Raw genomic sequence first — 23,960 nt, forward strand, 5'->3', positions numbered from 1 at the left:
CTATCGACTGAATATTTGTGTCTCCTCCCTGCTCCTGCCACCCAAAATTCATACAATGAAAACTAATTCCCAATGTGACAGTATTTGAAGGGTCTTTGAGAGATGATTTGGTTATAAGAGTGAAGCTGTCATGAATGGGATTAGTGTCCTTATAAAAGAGGCCCTGAAGAGCTCCCTCACCCCTTCTGCCATGCCATGTGAGAACACAGTGAGAAGTCGGCAATCTCCAACCCAGAAGAGGGTTCTCACCAGAACTCAGCCATGCTGGCACCCTGATCTTGGCCTTCCAGCCTCCAGAACTGTGGGAAATTAATTTTTGTTGTTTATAAGCCACCCAGTCTATGGTATTTTGTTATAGCAGCCCGAACAGACTAAGACACCAACTAATTTTGATATGACTCATCTTCATAGGTGAGGAATATTGGATTAAATATTAGTTATGAGCAAAAATGCACTAATCCATTTATGACACATGCCACGGTGGTTCAAGTGATAGTTTTAGAATGTTTAGTTCATTTACAAACACCAATTAGAGTAGAAAGGAGCCTCTTTTTCAAAGTCAATTGTACATCTTTTTAAAAATTTTTATTTTATTTTTGGCTGCATTGGGTCTCTGTTGCTGTGCTCGGGCTTTTCTCTGGTTGCGACGAGCGGGGGCTAGTCTTCGTTGTGGTGCATGGGCTTCTCATTGTGGTGGCTTCTCTTGTTGCGGAGCATGGGCTCTAGGGCACGCCGGCTTCAGTAGTTGTGGCACGCGGGCTCAGTAGTTGTGGCTCACGGGCTCTAGAGTGCAGGCTCAGTAGTTGTGTCGCACGGGCTTAGTTGCTCCGCGGCATGTGGGATCTTCCCGGACCAGGGCTTGAATCCATGTCCCCTGCATTGGCAGGAGGATTCTTAACCACTGCACCACGGGGGAAGCCCAATTGTACGTCTTTTAATTGCACACTTCTAATTTCTTGCCATAAGGTTAAAAAAAGGCAAATTACAGTGCTAGAGTTTAGGAGTTTTGACCCATCCATAAACCTGTTTGAGTTTGGCCAGTTCCTTGCACTCTCTCTGCTTCAGAATAGTTCCTTTCTATACAATAAGGACAATAATAATTATACCCAAAATATATCAAAAGAAAAAGAAAATGCCATACATCGTGCTACAAAAATGCTTTATTGAAGAAAAGATTTTGGTAACCAAAGTGTGTCTCAGTCTAAAACTGGAACCTCTTGGGGATAGTCTCTTGGCATGTCTATGCCCATTTCCTTTGTGTAACATAGTGATAATGATAATGTCTCTTGGAGTAGTATGGGTTAAAATAAGATGAGATCATCAATTTGTAGCCCATTATAAAGCCACAAGTTATTCTAGTTACATTTTAAAATTATAAATAGTAAGCCATTTTAGCTAGGGAACATGATATATCCAACAACATCATCAATATAGTTATCCTATGGATACATTTTCTGGCTTGTAAGCACTTGATTAGAATAGGCATGTGGGCACGGAGCAACTAAGCCCGTGCGCCACAACTACTGAAGCCCACGTGTCTAGAGCCTGTGCTCAGCAACAAGAGAAGCCACTGCAATGAGAAGCCCACACACCATAACGAAGAGTAGCCCCCACTCGCCACAACTAGAGAAAGCCTGCATGCAGCAATGAAGACCCAATGCAGCCCCCCCCCCCAAAAAAATAATTAATTAAAAAAAACAGGCATGTGGGGCTTCCCTGGTGGCGCAGTGGTTGAGAATCTACCTGCCAATGCAGGGGGCACGGGTTCCATCCCTAGTCCGGGAAGATCCCACATGCCATGGAGCAACTAAGCTGTGAGCCACAACTACTGAGCCTGTGCTCTAGACCCCGTGAGCCACAACTACTGAGCCCGCGTGCTGCAACTACTGAAGCCCACATGCCTAGAACCCGTGCTCCGCAACAAGCGAAGCCACCACAATGAGAAGCCTGTGCACCACAACGAAGAGTAGCCCCCACTCGCCGCAACCAGGGAAAAAGCCCACATGCAGCAACGAAGACCCAATAGAGCCAAAAATAAATTAAAAAAAAAAGAATAGGCGTGTGAATGCAGATGAACTGTCAAGGGCATTGGGAAGAAAGACTAGGATGTTTTTGATAGAAAAGCTACATTTCTGAATTTAATTGCTCCTAACAGGACTTGTCTAGACTGACCAAAAGTTTTGGTTTCCCTGAAGTATTAGTTTCTGACCACTTTTCCATCCATGTCCACAGTTCAATTACAGGACTGGCCTCTGAATTTTAATTCTGCTGGGTGCAAAATGATGCATTGAAATTGATGACAATCATAAATGAGGACCCTTTAGTAATGACACATCTCTCCACACACACAAATAACACCAAAGGGATAACAGAGTGAATTGTATGTTAGTTTGAAATGGTAGATGTTTTCTCATATAAAATTCTATTTACAAATTATACAAAATGAAAAACAGGAATGATAGGCCATTGTAATATTTAAGTATGATTTAGTAGGAGAGGGGAATTTACCAGTATTTCAATGCACACTTTGACCTTGGTAGTCTATTTTCTTCAAAACTATTCTGAGCTAATTTATACTTGACACCGTTTGGATGGGTTTGCAACTTCTTTGTTCTTCCTACAGTCATTTGCAAGTAGGTCAATTTACTTACATCCCAAGGTCTCTTAGAAATATATGATGAAAAAATATAGAATTACCTATAAAACAGTCAGGGCTTATTCCTGAACAAGCCTGGAGATTTGTGTCAGCAGTGAGTGATTTCTGTAAAAGTGAAAAGTATTTGAATTATGAGCGACTAGGCAACAGATGGCTGATAGAACAGGGAGGAAAGAAGTGGGAGAGCCTCCATTTACCTGTGAGAATACACTGGTTTCTCCAGTCTTCCATTTGCCTCCCTTTTTGATTTTAAATTTCTCATTGTCAAAACAACAACAATAACAACAACAAAAAGAAATCCTTAAGACTGGACGTTATCCAACAGCTGGAACATAAAAGTTGGTGACAAGAGTTTTGAATTCCATGTACCAGTTTCACTGATGACTCACTGGGAACTTGGTATAGGTCACCTAACCTTGTGCTATTTCAGTTCCTGGATGTATTCAAAAAAGAAGGATAATATTTGATCCTAAAAATAATTAACTAGGGTGAGGATTGGAACCAAGATGGTGGAGTAGAAGGACGTACTCTCACTCCCTCTTGAGAGAACACCAGAATCACAACTAGCTGCTCTACAATCATCGACAGGAAGACACTGGAACTCACCAAAACAGATACCCCACATCCAAAGACAAAGAAGAAGCCACAATGAGATGGTAGGAGGGGTGCAATCACAGTAAAATCAAATCCCATAACTGCTGGGTGGATACTCACAGACTGGAAAACACTTATACCAGAGAAGTCCCCCACTGGAGTGAAGGTTCTGAGCCCCACGTCAGGCTTCCCAACCTGGGGGTCCAGCAATGGGAGGAGGAATTACTAGAGAATCAGACTTGGAAGGCTAGTGGGATTTGATTGCAGGACTTTGACAGGACTGGGGGAAACAGAGACTCCACTCTTGGAGGGCACACACAAAGCAGTGTGTGCATCAGGACCTAGGGGAAGAAGCAGTGACCCCAGGGGAGACTGAACCAGACCTACCTGCTAGTGTTGGAGGGTCTCCTGCAGAGATGGGTGTGGCTGTGGCTCACTGGGGGGACAAGGACACTGGCAGCAGAAGTTCTGGGAAGTACTCCTTGGCATGAGCCCTCCCAGAGTCTGCCATTAGCCCCACCAAAGAGCCCAGGGAGGCTCCAGTGTTGGGTTGCTTCAGGCCAAACAACCAACAGGGAGGGTACCCAGCCCCACCCATCAGCAGTCAAACGTATTAAAGTTTTACTGAGCTCTGCCCACCAGAGCTACATCCAGCTCTACCCACCACCAGTCCCTCCCGTCAGGAAACTTACACAAGCCTCTTAGATAGACTCATCCACCAGAGGAAAGACAGCAGAAGCAAGAAGAACTACAATCCTGCAGCCTGTGGAACAAAAACCACATTCACAGAAAGATATACAAGGTGAAAAGGCAGAGGGCTATGTACCAGACGAAGGAACAAGATAAAACCCCAGAAAAACAACTAAATGAAGTGGAGATAGGCAACCTTCCAGAAAAAGAATTCAGAATAATGATAGTGAAGATGATCCAGGACCTCAGAAAAAGAATGGAGGCAAAGATCGAAAAGATGCAAGAAATGTTTAAAAAAGACTTAGAAGAATTAAGGAACAAACAAACAGAGATGAACAATACAATAACTGAAATGAAAACTACACTAGAAGGAATCAATAGCAGAATAACTGAGGCAGAAGAACGGATAAGTGACCTGGAAGACAGAAAGGTGGAATTCACTGCTGCAGAACAGAATAAAGAGAAAAGAATGAAAAGAAATGAAGACAGCATAAGAGACCTCTGGAACAACATTAAACACAACAACATTCGCATTATAGGGGTCCCAGAAGGAGAAGAGAGAGAGAGAGAGAGGACCAGAGAAAATATTTGAAGAGATTATAATCGAAAACTTCCCTAACATGGGAAAGGAAATAGCTACCCAAGTCCAGGAAGCGCAGAGAGTCCCATACAGGATAAATCCAAGGAGAAACACACCGAGACACATAGTAATCAAATTGGCAAAAATTAAAGACAAAGAAAAATTATTGAAAGCAGCAAGGGAAAAACAACAAATAACATACAAGGGAACTCCCATAAGGTTAACAGCTGATTTCTCAGCAGAAACTCTACAAGCCAGAAGGGAGTGGCATGATATACTTAAAGTGATGAAAGGGAAGAACCTACAACCAAGATTACTCTACGCAGCAAGGATCTCATTCAGATTTGATGGAGAAGTCAAAAGCTTTACAGACAAGCAAAAGATAAGAGAATTCAGCACCACTAAACTAGCTTTACAACAAATGCTAAAGGAACTTCTCTAAGTGTGAAACACAAGAGAAGAAAAGGACTTACAAAAACCCAAAACAATTAAGAAAATGGTAATAGGAACATACATATCGATAATTACCTTAAACATGAATGGATTAAATGCTCCAGCCAAAAGACACAGGCTTGCTGAATGGATACAAAAACAAGACACATATATATGCTGTCTACAAAAGACCCACTTCAGACCTAGGGACACTTACAGACTGAAAGTGAGGGGATGGAAAAAGATTTTCCATGCCAATGGAAATCAAAAGAAAGCTGGAGTAGCCATACTCATATCAGATAAAATAGACTTTAAAGTAAAGAATGTTACAAGAGACAAGGAAGGACACTGCATAATGATCAAGGGATCAATCCAGGAAGAAGCTATAACATAGCACCCAACATAGGAGCACCTCAATACATAAGGCAGCTGCTAGCAGCTCTAAAAGAGGAAATCAACAGTAACACAATAATAGTGGTGGACTTTAACACCTCACATACACCAATGGACAGATCATCCAAAAGGAAAATAAATAAGGAAACAGAAACTTTAAATGACACAATAGACCAATAGATTTAATTGATATTTATAGGACATTCCATCCCAAAACAGCAGATTCCACTTTCTTCTCAAGTGCACATGGAACATTCTCCAGGATAGATCACATCTTGGGTCACAAATCAAGCCTCAGTAAATTTAAGAAAATTGAAATCATATCAAGCATCTTTTCTGACGGCAACGCTATGAGACTGGAAATGAATTACAGGGAAAAAAACATAAAAAACACAAACACATGGAGGCTAAACAATATGTTACTAAATAACCAAGAGCTCACTGAAGAAATCAAAGAGGAAATCAAAAAATACCTAGAAAAAAATGACAATGAAAACACGATGATCCAAAACCTATGCGATGCAGCAAAAGTAGTTCTAACAGGGAAGTTTATAGCTATAGAAGCCTACCTCAAGAAACAAGAAAAATCTCAAATAAACTATCTAAACTTACACCTAAAGGACTAGAGAAAGAAGAACAAACAAAACCCAAAGTTAGCAGAAGGAAAGAAATCATAAAGATCAGAGCAGAAATAAATGAAATAGAGACAAAGAAAACAGTAGCAAAGATCAATAAAACTATAAGCTGGTTCTTTGAGAAGATAAACAAAATTGATAAACCATTAGCCAGACTCATCAAGAAAAACAGGTAGAGGACTCAAATCAATACAATTAGAAATGAAAAAGGAGAAGTTATAACACACCGTAGAAATACAAAGCATCCTAAGAGACTACTACAAGCAACTCTATGCCAATAAAATGGACAACCTGGAAGAAATGGACAAATTTTTAGAAAGGTATATCCTTCCAAGACTGAACCAGGAAGAAATAGAAAATATGAACACACATCACAAGTAATGAAATTGAAACTGTGATTAAAAATCTTCCAACAAACAAAAGTCCAGGACCAGATGGCTTCACAGGTGAACTCTGTCAAACATTTAGAGAAGAGCTAACACCCATCCTGCTCAAATTTTTGAAAAAATTGCAGAGGAAGGAACACTCCCAAACTCATTTTATGAGGCCACCATCACGCTGATACCAAAACCAGACAAAGATACTACAAAAAAAGAAAATAACAGACCAATATCACCGATGAATATAGATGAAAAAATCCTCAACAAAATACTAGCAAACAGAATCCAACAACATATTAAAAGGATCATACACCATGATCAAGTGGGATTTATCCCAGGGATGCAAGGATTCTTCAATATATGCAAATCAATCAATGTGACACACCATATTAACAAATTGAAGGAGAAAAACCATATGATCATCTCAATAGATGCAGAAAAAGCTTTTGACAAAATTCAACAACGGTTTATGATAAAAACTCTCCAGAAAGTGGGCATAGAGGGAACCTACCTCAACATAGTAAAGGCCATATATGACAAACCCACAGCAAACATCTTTCTCAATGGTGAAAAACTGAAAGCATTTCCTCTAAGATAAGGAACAAGACAAAGATGTCCACTCTCACCAGTATTATTCAATATAGTTTTGGAAGTCCTAGCCACGGCAATCAGAGAAGAAAAAGAAATACAAATTGGAAAAGAAGAAGTAAAACTGTCACTGTTTGCAGATGACTTGATACTATACATAGAGAATCCTAAAGATGCCTTCAGAAAACTACTAGAGCTAATCAATGTATTTGGTAAAGTTTCAGGATACAAAATCAATGCACAGAAATCTCTTGCATTCCTATACACTAATGATGGAACATCTGAAAGAGAAATTAAGGAAATACTCCCATTTACCATTGCAACAAAAAGAATAAAATACCTAGGAATAAACCTTCCTAGGGAGACAAAAGACCTATATGCAGAAAACTATAAGGCACTGATGAAAGAAATTACAGATGATACTAACAGATGGAGAGATATACCATGTTCTTGGATTGGAAGAATTAAAATTGTGAAAATGACTATACTCCCCAAAGCAATCTACAGATTCAATGCAATCCCTATCAAATTACCAATGGCATTTTTTTACAGAAGTAGGACAAAAAAATCTTAAAATTTGTATGGAGACACAAAAGACCCCAAATTGCCAAAGCCGTCTTGAGGGGAAAAAACGGAGCTGGAGAAATCAGACTCCCTGACCTCAGACTATACTACAAAGCTACAGTAACCAAGATAGTATGGTACTGGCACAAACACAGAAACATAGATCAATGGAACAAGACAGAAAGCCTAGAGATAAACCCATGCACCTATGGTCAACTAATCTATGACAAAGAGGCAAGGATATACAATGCAGAAAAGACAGCCTCTTCAATAAGTGGTGCTGGGAAAACTGGACAGCTACATGTAAAAGAATGAAATTAGAACACTGCCTAACACCATACACAAAAATAAACTCAAAATGGATTACAGACCTAAATGTAAGGCTGGACACTATAAAACTCTTAGAGGAAAACGTAGGAAGAACACTCTTTGACATAAACCACAGCAAGATCTTTTTTGATCCACCTCCTAGAGTAATGGAAATAAAACCAAAAATAAACAAATGGGACCTAATGAAACTTGAAAGCTTTTGCACAGCAAAGGAAACCATAAACAAGACAAAAAGACAACCCTCAGAATGGGAGAAAATATTTGCAAACGAATCAACGGGCAAAGGATTAATCTCCAAAATATATAAACAGCTAACGCAGCTCAATATTAAAGAAACAAACAACCCAATCCAAAACTGGGCAGAAGACCTAAATAGACATTACTCCAATGAAGACACACAGATGGCCAAGAAGCACATGAAAAGCTGCTCAACATCACTAATTATTAGAGAAATGCAAATGAAAACTACAATGAGGTATCACCTCACACCAGTTAGAATGGACATCATCAGAAAATCTACAAGCAACAAATGCTGGAGAGGGTGTGGAGAAAAGGGAATCCTCTTGCACTGTTGGTGGGAATGTAAATTGATACAGCCACTATGGAGAACAGTATGGAGGTTCCTTAAAAATCTAAAAATAGAATTACCATTACCATAGATGACCAGCAATCCCACTACTTGGCACATACCCAGAGAAAACCATAATTCAAAAAGATATATGCACCCCAATGTTCATTGCAGCACTATTTACAATAGCCAGGTCATGGAAGCAACCTAAATGCCCATTGACAGATGAATGGATAAAGAAGTTGTGGTACATATATATAATGGAATATTACTCAGCAATAAAAAGGAATGAAATTGGGTCATTTGTTGAGACGTGGATCCAGAGACTGTCATACAGAGTGAAGTAAGTCAGAAAGAGAAAAACAAATATCGTATATTAACACATATATGTGGAACCTAGAAATTGCTACAGATGAACCAGTTTGCAGGGCAGAAATTGAGACACAGATGTAGAGAACAAATGTATGGACACCAAGGGTGGAAAGCCGCAGGGGTGGTGGTGGTGGTGGTGTGATGAATTGGGGGAGTGAGATTGACATGTATTCACTGATGTGTATTAAATTGATGACTAATAAGAAAAAAAAAAAGAATAGCACAAAGAACGTACATATACCCTTTACCTAGATTTGCCTATTAACATTTTGTACTGTTGGCTTTATCATTGTTGTATGCTTTCTCTATTGATCTTTTCCACTCTACGTATGTCTGTTTTTTTCTGAACTGTTTGAAAGTAAGTTGCAAACATCATGCATCTGTTAACGTTTTTAAATTAATGTAATTTTGTAACTTTCTTCAAAGTAAAAATAATTTTTCTCAGATAGTTCTATCTTTTACCAAAATGTAGAGGCCACTTGGAGCATTATATTTTACCTTGCTTTTGTCCTGTTATGTATTTTAACTGCCATTCATGAGGTCCTTTTCATTTCTTATATCTGTACTCTACTATTGTTTTAGATTGTCCTTTAATAAAATCTGAAGTCTTGACGTAAGTACCTGTTGCTACAACATAAAAAGTTATAGCTATGTATGTCATGTGACATATTACAGAATTTTGTAAAGTGCTAAATTCTTGTTACATAATTTTGATTGAAGAGAACTCGTTTTCTAATGTAAATGCTTGCATTTAAGTAATTAGACTAATTAGATTTCTATTTAGTAAAAGAAAATTAAAAAATAAAGTGTTAAAATAATTAACTGGGGTAACTGTTTAGAGTTCTAAGAGGATATTCAATTACGTTAGTTTCTACCACTTTAGTAATTACAGTCAACAATATGTCTTAATCTTTAGCTATCTACACTGGCTAAATTCTAAAATTTTACATTAATTAACATATGTTTTCACTTTAACTTCACTTCCCAACTCTAGTCCCCACATCCTTGGCATCATTTTTTCATAGATTTCTTTTCTCTGATAATATCTTTTGATACTATTTCAGGTCAGTAAATCTGCTTCTGCTTTTGTTGGTACTTTAGATTCTAATCAAATCCTCTATATTTCATCTGATTTAGATTAGGATTCATTCCCTTAAAATTTACTGCCAGCATATGAGCCTGCTATTTTTCTTATATGGACAAGATCCATTCATAAGAAAAGCATAATTTATGTATAACATGAATAGAAATAATGTATCTTAAATTTCTCATAATTTTTATCATTGGATCCTTGTCTCTCTTATTTGTGTATTAATTACTGTTCATTAATATATCCCAGTGTTTAAGCTGGGAGAGTAGAAATTTCACCATTCAACGTAGAATTTGGCCGCTATGGATAACCCTAGAGGTCAGCTAGTTCAAGACTCTCATTTTACAGATAAGGAAGTGGGTAAATCACTTATTTGTCTAAGGCCACACAACACTTTGTGATAGAGTAGGGACGAAAACCCATGAGTCCTGGGTCTCCAGCCACTGCTGCTATCACTCTAGGCCTAATTAATACACACACATGCTTTAATTGATGAATTCGATTCAGTTCAACCCATGCTGGGTTCAGCCCCTCGGTAAGCTTATCTGTTTATAGGCAGACACTGCACCTTTAATTCAGGCCAGCCAAAACTATAACCTTGTGAATGAGAAGTTCAGATGGAGAACTGGCACAGATCCATCCTCCCACTGAAAATACATATGCCACACAGATGCTGAATAGTCATCTTTGTTTCTGAGGACAACACATTACTTCTCAGTGGCAGCAATATATTCTCTAATCATTTGACAAACATTTAATTTACGTCCACTATGAAACAGGCATTATACCTTTTGTATCTAGGGCTCTTGCCCTCAGGGAACTTACAATCTAAGATGAAGGCAAATGTGAAACGAATAACCATATAAAGAGTTGAGGGCTTCCCTGGTGGCGCAGTGGCTGGGAGTCCGCCTGCCGATGCAGGGGACGCGGGTTTGTGCCCCGGTCCGGGAGGATCCCACATGCCGCGGAGAGGCTGGGCCTGTGAGCCGTGGCCGCTGGGCCTGCGCGTCCGGAGCCTGTGCTCTGCAACGGGAGAGGCCACAACAGTGAGAGGCCCGTGTACCGCATAAAAAAAAAAAAAAAAAAAAAAAAAAGAAAAGAAAAGAGTTGAATCTGGGAATTTCCTGGTGGTCCAGTGGTTAGGACTCTGGGCTTCCAATGCAGGGGGCACAGGTTCTATCCCTGGTTGGGGAACTAAGATCCCACAATCTGGGCGGAATGGCCAAAAAAAAAAAAAAGTTGAATCCTATAACGTAAGTGTACATATATTAAAAGCATCCAGTTAAAAATTTCCTTCTTTGTATCACAGTTTCTTGCAAAATTAGCCATTTTGATTTATAACCAACAAAGGAAGCAGATAAGCATGTGCTGGGAGTTGGTTATTCATAATTGCCAAGGTTTACTTGGTCCATTACTAACAACTGTTTCTCCTGCAAGGTATACCATTGTAATTAGGTGAAATTTTTTTGGAGTGGGATAGGTAAAAATGAAGTAAATATTATGTTTATGTTTTAAATTACTATTTGTATTATTATAAACAATGCATTTTGGGGGGATAAAACATTCAAATTATACTTAAAGGTACAAAGAAAATGGTCTCTCTACAGTAAGTCCCCTACATACGAACCTTCAAGTTCTGAACTTTCAAAGATGCAAACATGTATTCGCATGTCTAATCATGTAAGTTAGTTCATGTGTCTGGCATACATTGTCACGTGTGTGCATCCTCTACAAGTGGTTGTGCTTTTGTGTACTTTACTGTACAGTACTGTATAGAGTACAGTAGTACAGTATCTTTATTTCAAGCTAGATCTGTAAGAGGACGATTTCATTGAACTCCTTGCTGTGCAGCATGAGGAGCTTACTGATGGAATTGGAGGCCCAGAGAAAGGACGAAGAGAGACAAGAAGAAGAAGAAGTAACTGAAGAACCAAAGAGATTCATGATGCAGGAAATGGCAAGGGGATTTTCTTTATTTGAGGAGGCACTGTTAGTCCTTGAGGCACATGACCTGAACATAGGAGGATACACGAAGGTTGCAGCAGCTCTTCAGAATGCAATCCAGTGCTACCACGTCATCTATGACAAGAAAAAGAGATTCTACCCAGACATCACTGGATCATTTTTTCAAGAGGGTAGATAGAATTGAATCCAGCAAGGAACCAAAACCAGTGCTGTCAACATCAGGCATGAGTGAAATTGCATCTTGCCTTCCATCTCCTATTGCAAACTATCCTTCAGCTCTACCATCTCTCACCTCCTCTTCCTCCAAGCCCAAGTTCATTGGACTTACGAACAAATTGGACCTACAAATGTGGTCTCGGAATGGAACTTGTTCATATGTAGGGGACTTACTGTATTCTGGGTGTACACACTTACAGTTTGTTGTTCTCTTCTTTTTCAGAAAATTTCTAAGCATATAGAAACATATACATGTCTAATTTTTTCTTATAAATATGAAAACGGGTTAATGGTAAATTTTTTTTCACTTACTCTAGACATATTTACACAATACATATTGATCTATCTCATTTTTGAAAATGTTTACCTGTGTACCATAGTATGCATATACCATAATTTATTCAAACAGAAGTTTATCTTTTAAAAGGTCAATAATACTAAACACTGGGAAGGTAAAACAGAATATGAATATATTATATATATTCTCACATACACACACGTATATATGAAACAGCCATTATCAGAGTGAATAATATGATTAATAGGATAGCCACAGATGTATAGTTGTCAAAGTTCATTCAGTTAATGACTACTTCTTCATCTTTGTTGATGGATAGGTAGAGCCCATCAGTATTTTGACTGGTTGCTTTTGTCTTTTCATTCAAAGCAGCTGATACCTTTCTCCCTAACTAACCTGAGTAAGTGGTGAAAGTCAACCTTTTTCCTTTCTGAGGCCATGCTTGGTGCTGTCAGTGATATCTAGTTATAGTCCCCAGGACTCAACATCCATTTTAAGTCATACGGACTTTCTTGAGGAATTCCCCACCCTCCTCTGCCCCCACTTGGCTTGACTTCCTGGCTTTAATCAGCTGCAATTTATCAAGTCCCTATAATGTGCTCAGTGCAGAGCAGAACAAATCAGTGTTCTACCTCACAATTTAAGGAAGGCAGGGGGCTAGTTTTTGTTTTCAGATAAAAATCTATTAATAAAACATAAACTCCCCAAAACTTCCTTTAAACCAAACAACATTGTCACACGCTCACAAGCTCTTTTTACTTACACAGCCAGATGACTCAAGATTACTACATTTCTATTCATAAGGAGTTTGCTGGCCCCAAATCAACACATTCAGGCTTTCCCCCATCTTCCTTCTCTCTCCCCTGGGAGACTGACTTTTGGAGGCTTGCTGCATCGTGTTTTAGCCGAATAAAGACGATGTGTGTTTGCTGCCCGAACTGTAGGTTCTGGGATTTTATAAAGCTTCCCCCCAGCCCCGCTTTTTAAAGTTGCTTTTTTGTGGTAGGGGACGAGGAGGTCAGAATGTTTATGCCTCTGAGTCTTCCAGTTTAGAAATATATTCTAAAAATGGTAAATAGACTAAGGGCTTCTGTTTGCTATTTACTATAGAACTGGGTATTCATTTCAGAAATCAGCTACATTACCGTCCGTCACTCAGTGTGACAGAGGGATGAAGGAAACAGAGCACTAGCCCTGCCTTGGGGAGTTACAGTTGACGCTTCTGCTTTTGCACTTGACTCTCCTAAGAAACGGGCCCATCTTTCCCTTTAGCTCTTTCGCTTCAGTTTCCTTGGCAAAACTGAAGAAAAACAAAAAGTCAACGTCAAACCTGAGCGCATCCCCGAGGCCTTTCCACTCCCCTGACCCGGAGGCATTGGTCTCGGCCAACCCCCCACCCCCAATTACAAGCTCTTTTCACACGCGATCGCAGCAGGGAGAAAACCACTACGATGAACGACCTAGGCTCAGCCCCTTTCCTTTCAGGGCCTCCCCACAGCGCGAGAACCGGGTCCCCAGTGGCGGCCCGCTCCCAGCCTTGCCCGTTCGCGGCCCTCCGCGGGCCCGGGTCCCTCGAGCGCCGAGGGAGCAGCGCGGGGTCGCGAGCAGGCCACTGACGGTGGCAGAGGACTCGGGCTCCGAGCGGGGGGCCGAGGTCGCTCCGGGGTCCCGCGCCCGGGGGCCAAGGGGGAGGTGGGGCGGCGGCGGCGGCGGCGGCGGCGGCGGGAGGGGGTTGAGGGCGGGGCGGCTGGCGGTTACGCGCCGCGGCTCTTTCTCCCGAGCGCCCGAAACTCTTCCCGCCCGCGCCCCGCGCTCTCGGCGACCCCAAGCTCTCGCACCTAGTCCCCGGCCCGCCCCCGCCCCGCCTCCGCCCGCGCCACCCCCACAGCCGGCCGCCGGCCGCGCTTCTCTCGGTTACAAAGGAGGGAAAATGAGCCGGGCGGCGGCAGCGGCGGCGGCGCGGCGCTGGGCCACCACTGCGGCGGCTATCGCAGCCGCCCCCGGCACCACGTAGAACGCCCCCGTTCGTCCAGCCGCGGCCCAGGCCGGAGTGCAGCCTGCCTCTCGCCGCTCGCCTCCCCAGCCCTGCGCGTCGCCTCGCGGCCGGAGAAGGAGGAGGTGGAGGAGGAGGAGGAGGTGGAGGAGGAGGAGGAGGAGGAGGAGGCGCCGCCTTCGCCGCGCCGCGCGTCCTCGCCGTTGTCTGCGCTCGCTCTGGACCAGTTTGGGGAAGTTGGTCGAGCCCCGTGTCGCCCAGATGTGCGACCTCATTGAGCCGCAGCCGCCCGAGAAGATCGGCAAGATGAAGAAGTTGCGGAGAACTTTGTCGGATAGTTTCAGCCGCATTGGTGAGTGGCGTGCTGTCCCGGGCACCCGGCCCGGCGCCCCCATGCCCGCGCCCTCGGCCCCGCGCTTCTGGCACTGGCGGTGCAGCGGCCACCCGGGACTGGCGTGGGGGGCGTTGCGCGCGGAGGGTGGAGGGAACAGTGCCCAGGACCTGCGGGAGGGCGACGACAAAAACGAGAGACACCTCTTTCCCTCAGGACCTGAGGGTTCATTTGTGCATGGTCTTAAGCCTACAATTTGGGTTCCCTCTCCTCGCCACTAGCGCTCCTGCTTTCGCGTACGCCGGGGACAGGCGGCGCGGCCGCTTGGGTCACCTATTTTTTTGCACGCAGGCTTTGGTATTGGGTGTTTGGTCAATAATTTAGCTTTGGAAATTGGTGAAATGTTGAGTTTGTACCTTGGTATTGTTTAACACATCCAACCTAAAGAGAAGTGGGACAGATACCTTGGGACCTTTTGTTCGGTACTTCGGGTCCTCGAAAGCGAGATTTGGGCGTTCAGTCTCGAGTCCTCTGAATCTTTCCATTGCTGCAGAGAAATTCGCGCCGTGAACTTGTCTGAACATTTAGGAATAAGTCTCCCAAACTTCTTCCATTTACTAGACCAAGGCTATTGTCTTTAACTCAGCCAACCAATTGACCGACAGATAACCGACCGAGAAATGTTTAGGACATTTAAGAATAAATCCATGTCACGGACTATAACAGGGTGACAACAGTGTCACGTGGAATGGGTGGTTAGATTTCTAGGGTTGGCCATTAAAACCCCTTTTAACCTTAAGACGGTAGCTATCTTCTCTAACATCTTAACTTTCATTTACACAGGTAACTGCTTTCAGCAAGAAAATCGTACAAAATAACCCCTCAGAGTCCCTAAGGAGCCTCTAGCCTTTGTTTCACTTGTTTAACATGTCATCCATGTTAATGAAGGTGTTAATGGAAATTAAGCATAAGGTGCTTAATTCCTTAAAATAAAACCCTGGAGTACATATGAGTATTGTCCTTGTCCTTCCATCCATTCATTTAAAAATCATTGTATAAGTGCATCGTGAAATATGCAAACTTTCCTCAAGTCAAAAAAATGTTTAGCCTACTTTTCTTTGTTGTTTTTAAACTGAAAATTCCATATTGGTATACATAATCTTTCCCAAGATGACTGTAAAGTTATGGTGTGAAACCAATATTTAGCCCTGGTTTTATTTATTTTGTGTATGGGATATTTGCAATTTTACTCTTAGGAGTTAGGGATGTGTATGAAGAGCCCCTGCATTCAAATGAAGTTTGAAGTTAAGAAGAGTGTGAGAAAGCAAGGTGTTGAGTCGCTGTGCTTTATTAAGGAGGATGTTTCAGTCCCTGACCCAAACTATCACAGAGGCGGGTTCTGGAGTCCATTAAGCCCTGTTCTATAAGGCATTAACTGTATATTTACTAATGCTAATGACTCTGTTGGAACTCTTCCAGTTTTGTGTTAAATAATTCATTGCAATTGAATCTCAGTAAGAAACCAAGGACATTAATATAAAAATTCCTTATGTTTAGGTAATTTCAAGGTTTTGATGGACAATCAGTAAAATTTAGATTAACTACAATGCTGGCAAATGGGGTATTATAGTTAATTGGATTTTCTAGCTTACAGAGATTTAGTGATGTGAAACTCCTTTTGATTACAACTCTTGTTAAAACGTCTTCTAAGTTCTAGTAGATTTTACTTCCTCCCTTTCAGAAACAGTACAGTGAAGTGATCATAACTGATTATTTCTTGTATTGATGGAGGGTCATGATTCGAATAGCAAATCTCATTCCGGAATACTGTAAAAGGAGATAAAGAGGTTTTAAATGATTATGATTGTATAACAAGCGCAAGAGATTCATTAGAGTAGCATTACAGAAAATAAGTCTTTGTTATCTATTTATTTTTTGAAGTTTTATTTGTAAAATCAAAAAGCATGCAATCAATCTGATTATTTAAGGATTTTTAAGGTGCTGGAGGCTGTTGAATTGAGGCTTTACTGTGGGATTACGAAGTGCATGGATTTAAAGGTGTGGGCTGTGTGTCAGATGGACTAGGATTTCTGGTGTTGCCGCTTGTAGTGGAGTGACCTTGGACAGGTCCCTCACCTTCTGAGCTTCAGTTTTTCAAGTCAGTTTTGTTATTGGCGCTTAGTGAAATAATGCATATGATGTCCTGTGTTGTATGGAATAAAGACTCAATAGATGTTCATAATGTGTTATTATCATTATTGGTGATTACAACATGCTGACGTATGGATCTTCTAGGTGGAAAGCAAGAGAAGTAAGAGAAGTGACCACTGACTTTACAGTGTGGCTAACCTGAAAACAGGATGGGTTTTGGAGTTAGGCTGATCTGGGTTCGAATCCCATTTTCCTTGCCTGCTGTGTGCCTTGGGCAACAACTAGCAGAATTTCCTTAGATCCTAGAGTCCTTATCTGTCAGTTTTCTTAAGGTTGTTGTGAAGATTAGATCAGATAAAATACATAAAATATCTAGTGCAATATCTGTCACATGGTGAAGATCAGTATTGGAGGCTATTATTCCTTCTGATTTCTCTGTTTATCTCCTATCTTCCTCATTTCTTCGTTGGTACTTCATGAGGAGATCAAAGAGTGAATGGTTTATTCCTGCTGAGTAATCCAACATCTCAGTATATTCATTCCCTTTAACCAATCTACTCCGGCTTTTGAAATAAACATACTGACTTTATTTTGCTTTTTTAGTATGATTCAGAAGTGTAGTTTGTTAAATGGTAAAATATACAGTATCATTGTTTAGCCATGAAAAATTAGTGATCATCTATAGAAAATGAGGACAATTTTTGAAAGTCTATGATATTCATTAATTATGGATTAATCATTATTATAAAAGATTAATAATAATTCTAACTATATAAAAGCGACAATGCTAATGTTTAATTTACTCACACATGAAAGCTCAGGCCAACTTTGTCACTGCCCACCTCAAATGCAGCTGATCTGAGATTACTATATTATAAAAACACATTGGCTTTCAAGCCATAGCACTCTGATTTACTACATCTGCCAGGGAGTGACTATAACACAGCTATGGTTCTTTTATAAGATGGGTGTAATTGAATTTCAAAGTCATCCATTGATTTCAGGAGTGAGTATTTATGGTTTTCTGCTAAATAGTGTCAGTGTGTTCACTTATTAGGAATTACTATAGTTGTCTCATGCTTTTTTTTTAAAATTTAGGTTAGCATAAACAAAGACAAATGGGAAATTGTTTAAAAAATTTATATTAAAATTCATTTCCTCTTTTCTTTCATTGTTTCTTTTTTATTTTTGAATGATTGCCTAGAAGGAGAAAGGCTTTCTGTAATATCCCGTGTAAGATTAAGGTCGAACTGACATTTCTTCATATTCATTTGAATGCATTTCTTCACACTTAGTTGGATGATCTTCTAGAGAAAGGAAGTTTATACTCTGCGATATACGAGATGAACCCTACGTATACCATTTCTTTGAAAGATGCAGTTTGTGAGATAACTGAATAAAAGGAAGAGGCTGTGGTTACACTGAATTTGGGAATTTGTTACCTTGTTCTGTAAGAGTGTAATTTTAGAGTCCAGCTGTCACCTGATAAATCCATTCTGTCAAAAAGAAAAATGTAAGGTTAAAGGTTCAGAGGCAAAATTTAACTATTGTACCATATTCTCTCCTAATGTAGTTTCAAAGATTTTAATTTGAAAACTGTGAAATGGAATTTATGATTCTTTCATAAGAGAGAATAGTACATGGTTTTCATATGCCAAAACTTTAGTGTATCTCAAAGGGTAAGATGCTATCCTTTTGCCTTTGAAGTGCAACTCATTAATTCTGCCAGTAATTATCGAGTACCTCCTATGTGCTAGATATTGTGCTGGCATTCAGATTCAGTGACCATTGTTACTGGTCCCTGTCCTCAAGGACTTTAAGGGAAGACAGGCCAATGAATGAGCATGGACACATTCTACCATGAAGATTAGCATAACTTGCTGTTGAAGAACATAGGAGGGGATACCATTTTAGTCTTGATGAGATCATGGAAAAACTTCTGCCGGGAGCAATGTCTGAGCAGAGGACTGAATAGAATATCTGATTATCTTAGATGGCTTAATATATGCCCCTTTGTTAACCCAGAAAAATGTAATATGCTTGTTATTCCATGATATCCTTGAAGACAATTGTGGGTTTGTATTTACATGAATAATTAATGACAATCAGAGAATGTAATCAATAATGAGATGTTGTGTGCTTGTCTAGGTCAGAGTTTATTCATCAATGACCTGATAAATATTTGGCAAAGATATCTTTAATTGGTCTTTTTTGTTACCACTGACTGCTGTTCAGGGAAAGGATACAATATTTAAAGAAACTATGTGAGGTGTCAATCTAGCAATGAAGAGTTCAATGAAAGGGTAGACTTCTTGGTCTTAAAATATTCTCCCCTCTGGTGTCCTGGGCTTGAGAATAGTGTACAGGGGAGATAATCTGGCTTCCTGCTCTTTATATCTTAGGAAATACACCTGCAATGACCCTTCTATTTCCTCCTTTTCTTTCTACCTACAGATCCCACCCCTTTATCCAGAATGTTGGAGGAATTGGCAGGACTTAGGTGGCAAGAGAGAAATAGTCCAGTCTGGGTGTTAAAGACATTCTAGTTTCTACTCTCCTAATCTCTCAATTTGAGGGTCTTCCTTCCTTGTTTGCAATTCCCTGAGAGAAGTTATCAACTGTAGTTCTTACTGGTTACTTTGCTTAGGAAAACCCATGGCTTAATCTCCAGAACTTTTATCATGTCCCAGGTAAAGAAGATATATTTAAACGTCTGTGCTGTGAATGATAAGCTTGCTGCTGTAGCTTTGCACTTTGCATGGCAACAACGTAATGTGTTTTACCTTAATCTTTGTTAAATGAGTGAGGTATGAGGCTGTACAATAATTCACTTTGTATTTGAAATCAGTGAGCTAATCATTTCTTATTCCAAAAAATTGTTCTTTTTTTAGATGGAACAACTTGTTTATATTTACATAGGTCACTAATATTTTATGAAGGAATCACTAGTCAAGTATGTTAATTAAAGGACACGCCTTGGGTTGAGAGAGTGAGGGGTATAGTCTAGTAACATTGTTGACTGATATTTAAAGAAAGCCTTCTGGATTAGAAGTTTTATATTGTGAATTAAAAATGTCACCATTAAGAATCACCTAGGATCTTCTACCTTTCTATCCAAGTAGGTTATTTAATTTAATTTATTTATTTGGCCACACCAAGCAGTTTGCGGGATCTTAGTTCCTCCACCAGGGATTGAACCTGTGCCCTTGGCAGTGAAAGCGTGGAGTCTTAAATCTTAAACACTGGACCACCAGGGAATTCCCCAAAGTAGGGAATTTTAGATTTAATATAATTTAATTTTAGATTTAATATAAATTAAGTCAAATACATTATGTAATATGGGTGAGTAATTGGATGCAAGATAAACCATTTGAAACTGGACAAAGATCTGTCTTTTTATTTTCCATTCGGAAGAAATGGTTCTCTAATGAAGGAAGTAGAGAAAATTATTACAAGATCAGTTTCTTAGGCAAAAGGGGAAGACTAAAAATTAAACTTTGAGAAACATTTTATCTCTCTTGACCTACCCTTTTCTGCCTTAACTCATCACCACAACCACAGACTTCTTGATGTTTTAAAAAGACATTTATAGTATGACACAGAGAAAAGAACCTTTGCAAGATTGCTAGACGGTATAATATAAGCTTTGCTGTGATGGCTTCAGTTTAGGCACAGGACTTCTCTCAGAGCTTAACTGCCCAAACTATTTGTTTTCCATTGCTTTGGTCAGAACATAGCTTTAAGAGCTACCCAAGCACTTCTATCCTGAATAGAACTATCCAGTATAGACCAGTAAGCACTTATGCACAATTCTGTACCTCTGAAACATTTCTCCAACTTGTGTTTTCAGCTAAATTCACTCCTTTGTGCATTCTCCTTAATCTGAAACATTCTAAATAATTGTAGGGTTTAAGGAACTAGGTGTTTGCCAACTATATATATGAAATACTTCTCTTTCTCTTTAGAGTAATAAAATTTCAATTCTGAAGTCATGAATATTTAAAATAAATTTTAAGTATTTGCTAGTACCTATAAAATATTCCACATGTATTGTTTCCTTTGGTGATACTTTGTTAGAATAGTTATCATGTTGAAACTGTTTGAATTATGTTTCTGCAGTGCTTATTTTACACGCTTGATCTTTCATCATCAAACTTAAACTTCTCTCAGTATGAAAATCTCATTCCGGGCACTGTGCAGAGTGGATGTCTTCCTGACAACTGGTTTGGGAGGTCCAGCCACCATGCTTAATGATAGACCAGCAAACACCAGAAGTTTAAGGGGAAATTTTTTTAAGATTACTTTTTGATTCTTTAATACTTTCATTAAAACATTTTCCTACTAAAGAAGAAATAGAGGAAAGATATGCATACTTCTTTTCCACAGCGGGAGGATAGTTCCATTTACATATTTATGAAAGTGTCTCACAAAGATGCGTGCTGTGCAATTCTCTCTCTCATTTGCAGTTTTCACATTTGTATCATAACATTGTTATTCAGGTTGGGGTACGATTTTACTTTTTGAAATGAAAACACCATATTGCTTTGGGTTTTTTTTTTCTGTTTTTTAGAACTTAGATACTTAGTGTCTTTGAGATGTTTCACAATAACTGTTTCCTTTCCCCTTTTATTTTATAGCTTTGAAGAAAGACGACAACACCTTTGATGAGGTAGGTTAAATTTCTTTATCTAATGTTAGAAGTATTTAATTACGGCCAGGTAAAGTCAGTAGGTGCCAACTTTGCACTTAGAAACAAACAAACAAAAAAATGCCCTAAAACAAAAAACAAGCCATGGCATCTCTTTATTTAGTTACATTATGTTATTTTCCATTTTTAAATAACTGTTCAAATTGAATTTTGGTATCAATTAACAGAAATGTGTCTTTTGAAATTAATAAACAAAAGGCACCCGCAGGCCTTTGTTTTGTTGCTTTCCTCATGTTGTTAGTGCTGGTGAAGCCCAGTGTGATGTGTGTACTCAGGGCATGTCTGGAGCTGTGGCAAGTTGGGCTCCACGGCTCCCTTGCAGCCCTCCTCTGAACTAGGGTATGATACGATGTTGACGCCACATATTGTCTGTCAGACTCCCAAAGGAGGAGCTGACTTTTCCTGTTCCAGTTTTCCTATTCTTTGTATATCAGATCTGTCTTTATCTACTTGCCACAAAGTAGCAAAAAAGCCTGTTCAAGAAAGGCAGAGGGTTCCTATGTAATTAATAACATTCTGAATGTGATTTTTCAATTGTACTCTTTCCTGAGTTTTTGGTAGTATCAGTGGGAATCACCAGAGGAATAATGTGTTTACAGAATGTTCTCAAGAGTGCTGTAGAGTGAAGTGTTTGATTGTCGCCATCCAAAGCCACAGTCACTGATCTGTGTTGTAAACTGGGCCACGTATTTATATATATGTATATATATCGAGTGTTTATGTATGAACACAGATGTATCTACACAATGTGCTTATCCTGCAGCCTGATGAAAGCATAGATTAGTTTGGTTGTGGTTTGATTTGTTTTAACAGTTGCAGATTCCATGAAATACGCTACCTGTCCTCCCTCTGCTGCAGTGCTTCAGAGAGGAAAGAACATTTGTGCTCATGGAAAGTCCCCTTGGCCATGTGGCTGGCTGTGGTGCAGGGCAAGAGCACTGAGGGGGAACCTGCTCCAGACTGGGATTTCTGGACGGGGCCCATGACATTTGGCTCTCATGGTCTGCTGCTTTGTCTGCTGCACCTGTTCTTTTTTCCCCCGGGTCCAGCTCTACAAAGCTGTGTGTCCCTGGACTCCAAAGCAACTTCCCCTGCCAGCATTCCTGAAACATCCTGTGAAACTTAGTGATTCTAGACCTGAAGCAATAAAGGAGTCTTTTCTTTCCCATCTGTAGTGGGTAATAATGATGTTCCCCTCTAAACCTGTATTTCTGGAATTTCTGCAGTGTTACTGAGATGTTTTTAGGAGAGTATTTTCTTTCTTCTCAGAAGAATTCAATGTGAGAATTTTGGGCACCTTTTCTCTCTTCATAAGGAAAAGTCTCCCCTTTAATTATGTAGGTAATTTAAGTTTACATTAAAAAAAATAAGGAAAAGGAAAAGAAAAAAACTCCCAAATCCTATTATCCAATTACAACCACTGTTGAATGTCCTTCTTGCCTCTTTCCTCATGTAAAAAACAAACAAAATCAACCCCCCCACCCAAACTATAGCCCATGTATTACATCCTACTTTTTTCTTTTAACCTATAATACATTTTTGCATGTTTTTACAGATGACTCCTAATCATTATTAGGAATTTAAAAAACTTTTTGTCTTGTTTAAACACCACCATTAATGATTGTATGTTATTCTGCCACGTGGCTGTGACATCAGCTTTCAAAAACACCTGAGGCTGGAACCTAGATGGAAGTTAAGAATGTATGAGTTAAACCCGTAACTACCTGCCCTCCCTTACCCCCAAACTTCTGTAAAGCTGAAGGCCTGGATTTTGTAATTTGGGGCAAAATTATCCTTAGCTTTTATAAAGTGTTTTCCTTCCTCGGCTAAAGGAAAGAGATTTGTTAGATACCTTAAGTCAGTAAATCACAGAATGTTCCATCTGGAGGGGACCCTGGAAATCATGTGGCCGATTTCAGCATTTCAAAGGTGAAGGCACTGAGGTCGGGGGCGGGGGGACAGGTGATTTTCAGTTAATCAGGGAAGGCCCAGGGCCAGGAGCCTGAGAGACAGTCTTAGTAAAGACATGCTTGAGTGTGAACCCCAACTCAACCACCCTCTCAAGGGCAATCGACTTCCTTTCCCCAGGCCTTTTATAAAAAATAGAGGTGTAATAATACCTCCCTTCTGAGGTTACTGAGAGGATTAGATAAGCTAAGTGTATAAAGGTACGAGAATAGTCACTGGCACACAGTAAATGTCTTATATTTGGTTTTGTCATTGTCCTTGTGTTTGTCCTCGCCATCATTATTGATGCTCTTACCGTGACATCTGCCTTCTGTAGTTGAAGGGCTGCAAGGAGGATGGAAAGATTTAGTTCAAAGTTAAGTATTAGATCTGAGGAGAATTGCTTTCAGGTATTCCCCTAAAATTCCATGTAAGACTTCATGTGATGATTTGCATATTAAAACTGTAAAAATATTGTC

At 40.0% G+C, this 23,960-nt stretch overlaps 1 protein-coding gene across 6 annotated transcripts in view; it reads left to right on the forward strand.

Moving 5' to 3' along the window:
* Positions 1-23,960, forward strand: part of CDK14 (cyclin dependent kinase 14) — a 716,216-nt gene that overhangs the window by 119,212 nt on the left and 573,044 nt on the right. For 4 of the 6 annotated variants that reach the window (XM_070046334.1, XM_070046337.1, XM_070046335.1 and 1 more), the window contains one exon: positions 21,464-21,495. In XM_070046334.1, the coding sequence (XP_069902435.1) occupies positions 21,491-21,495 (5 nt within the window). In that variant the 5' untranslated portion in view covers positions 21,464-21,490. Of the gene's footprint in view, positions 1-14,552; positions 14,697-21,463; positions 21,496-23,960 lie in introns of those variants that run through there. The other 2 variants (XM_030857337.3, XM_070046336.1) reach the window with 2 other exon arrangements.

The sequence above is a fragment of the Globicephala melas genome, chromosome 9, assembly GCF_963455315.2.
Source record: "Globicephala melas chromosome 9, mGloMel1.2, whole genome shotgun sequence".
Lineage (NCBI taxonomy): Eukaryota > Metazoa > Chordata > Mammalia > Artiodactyla > Delphinidae > Globicephala > Globicephala melas.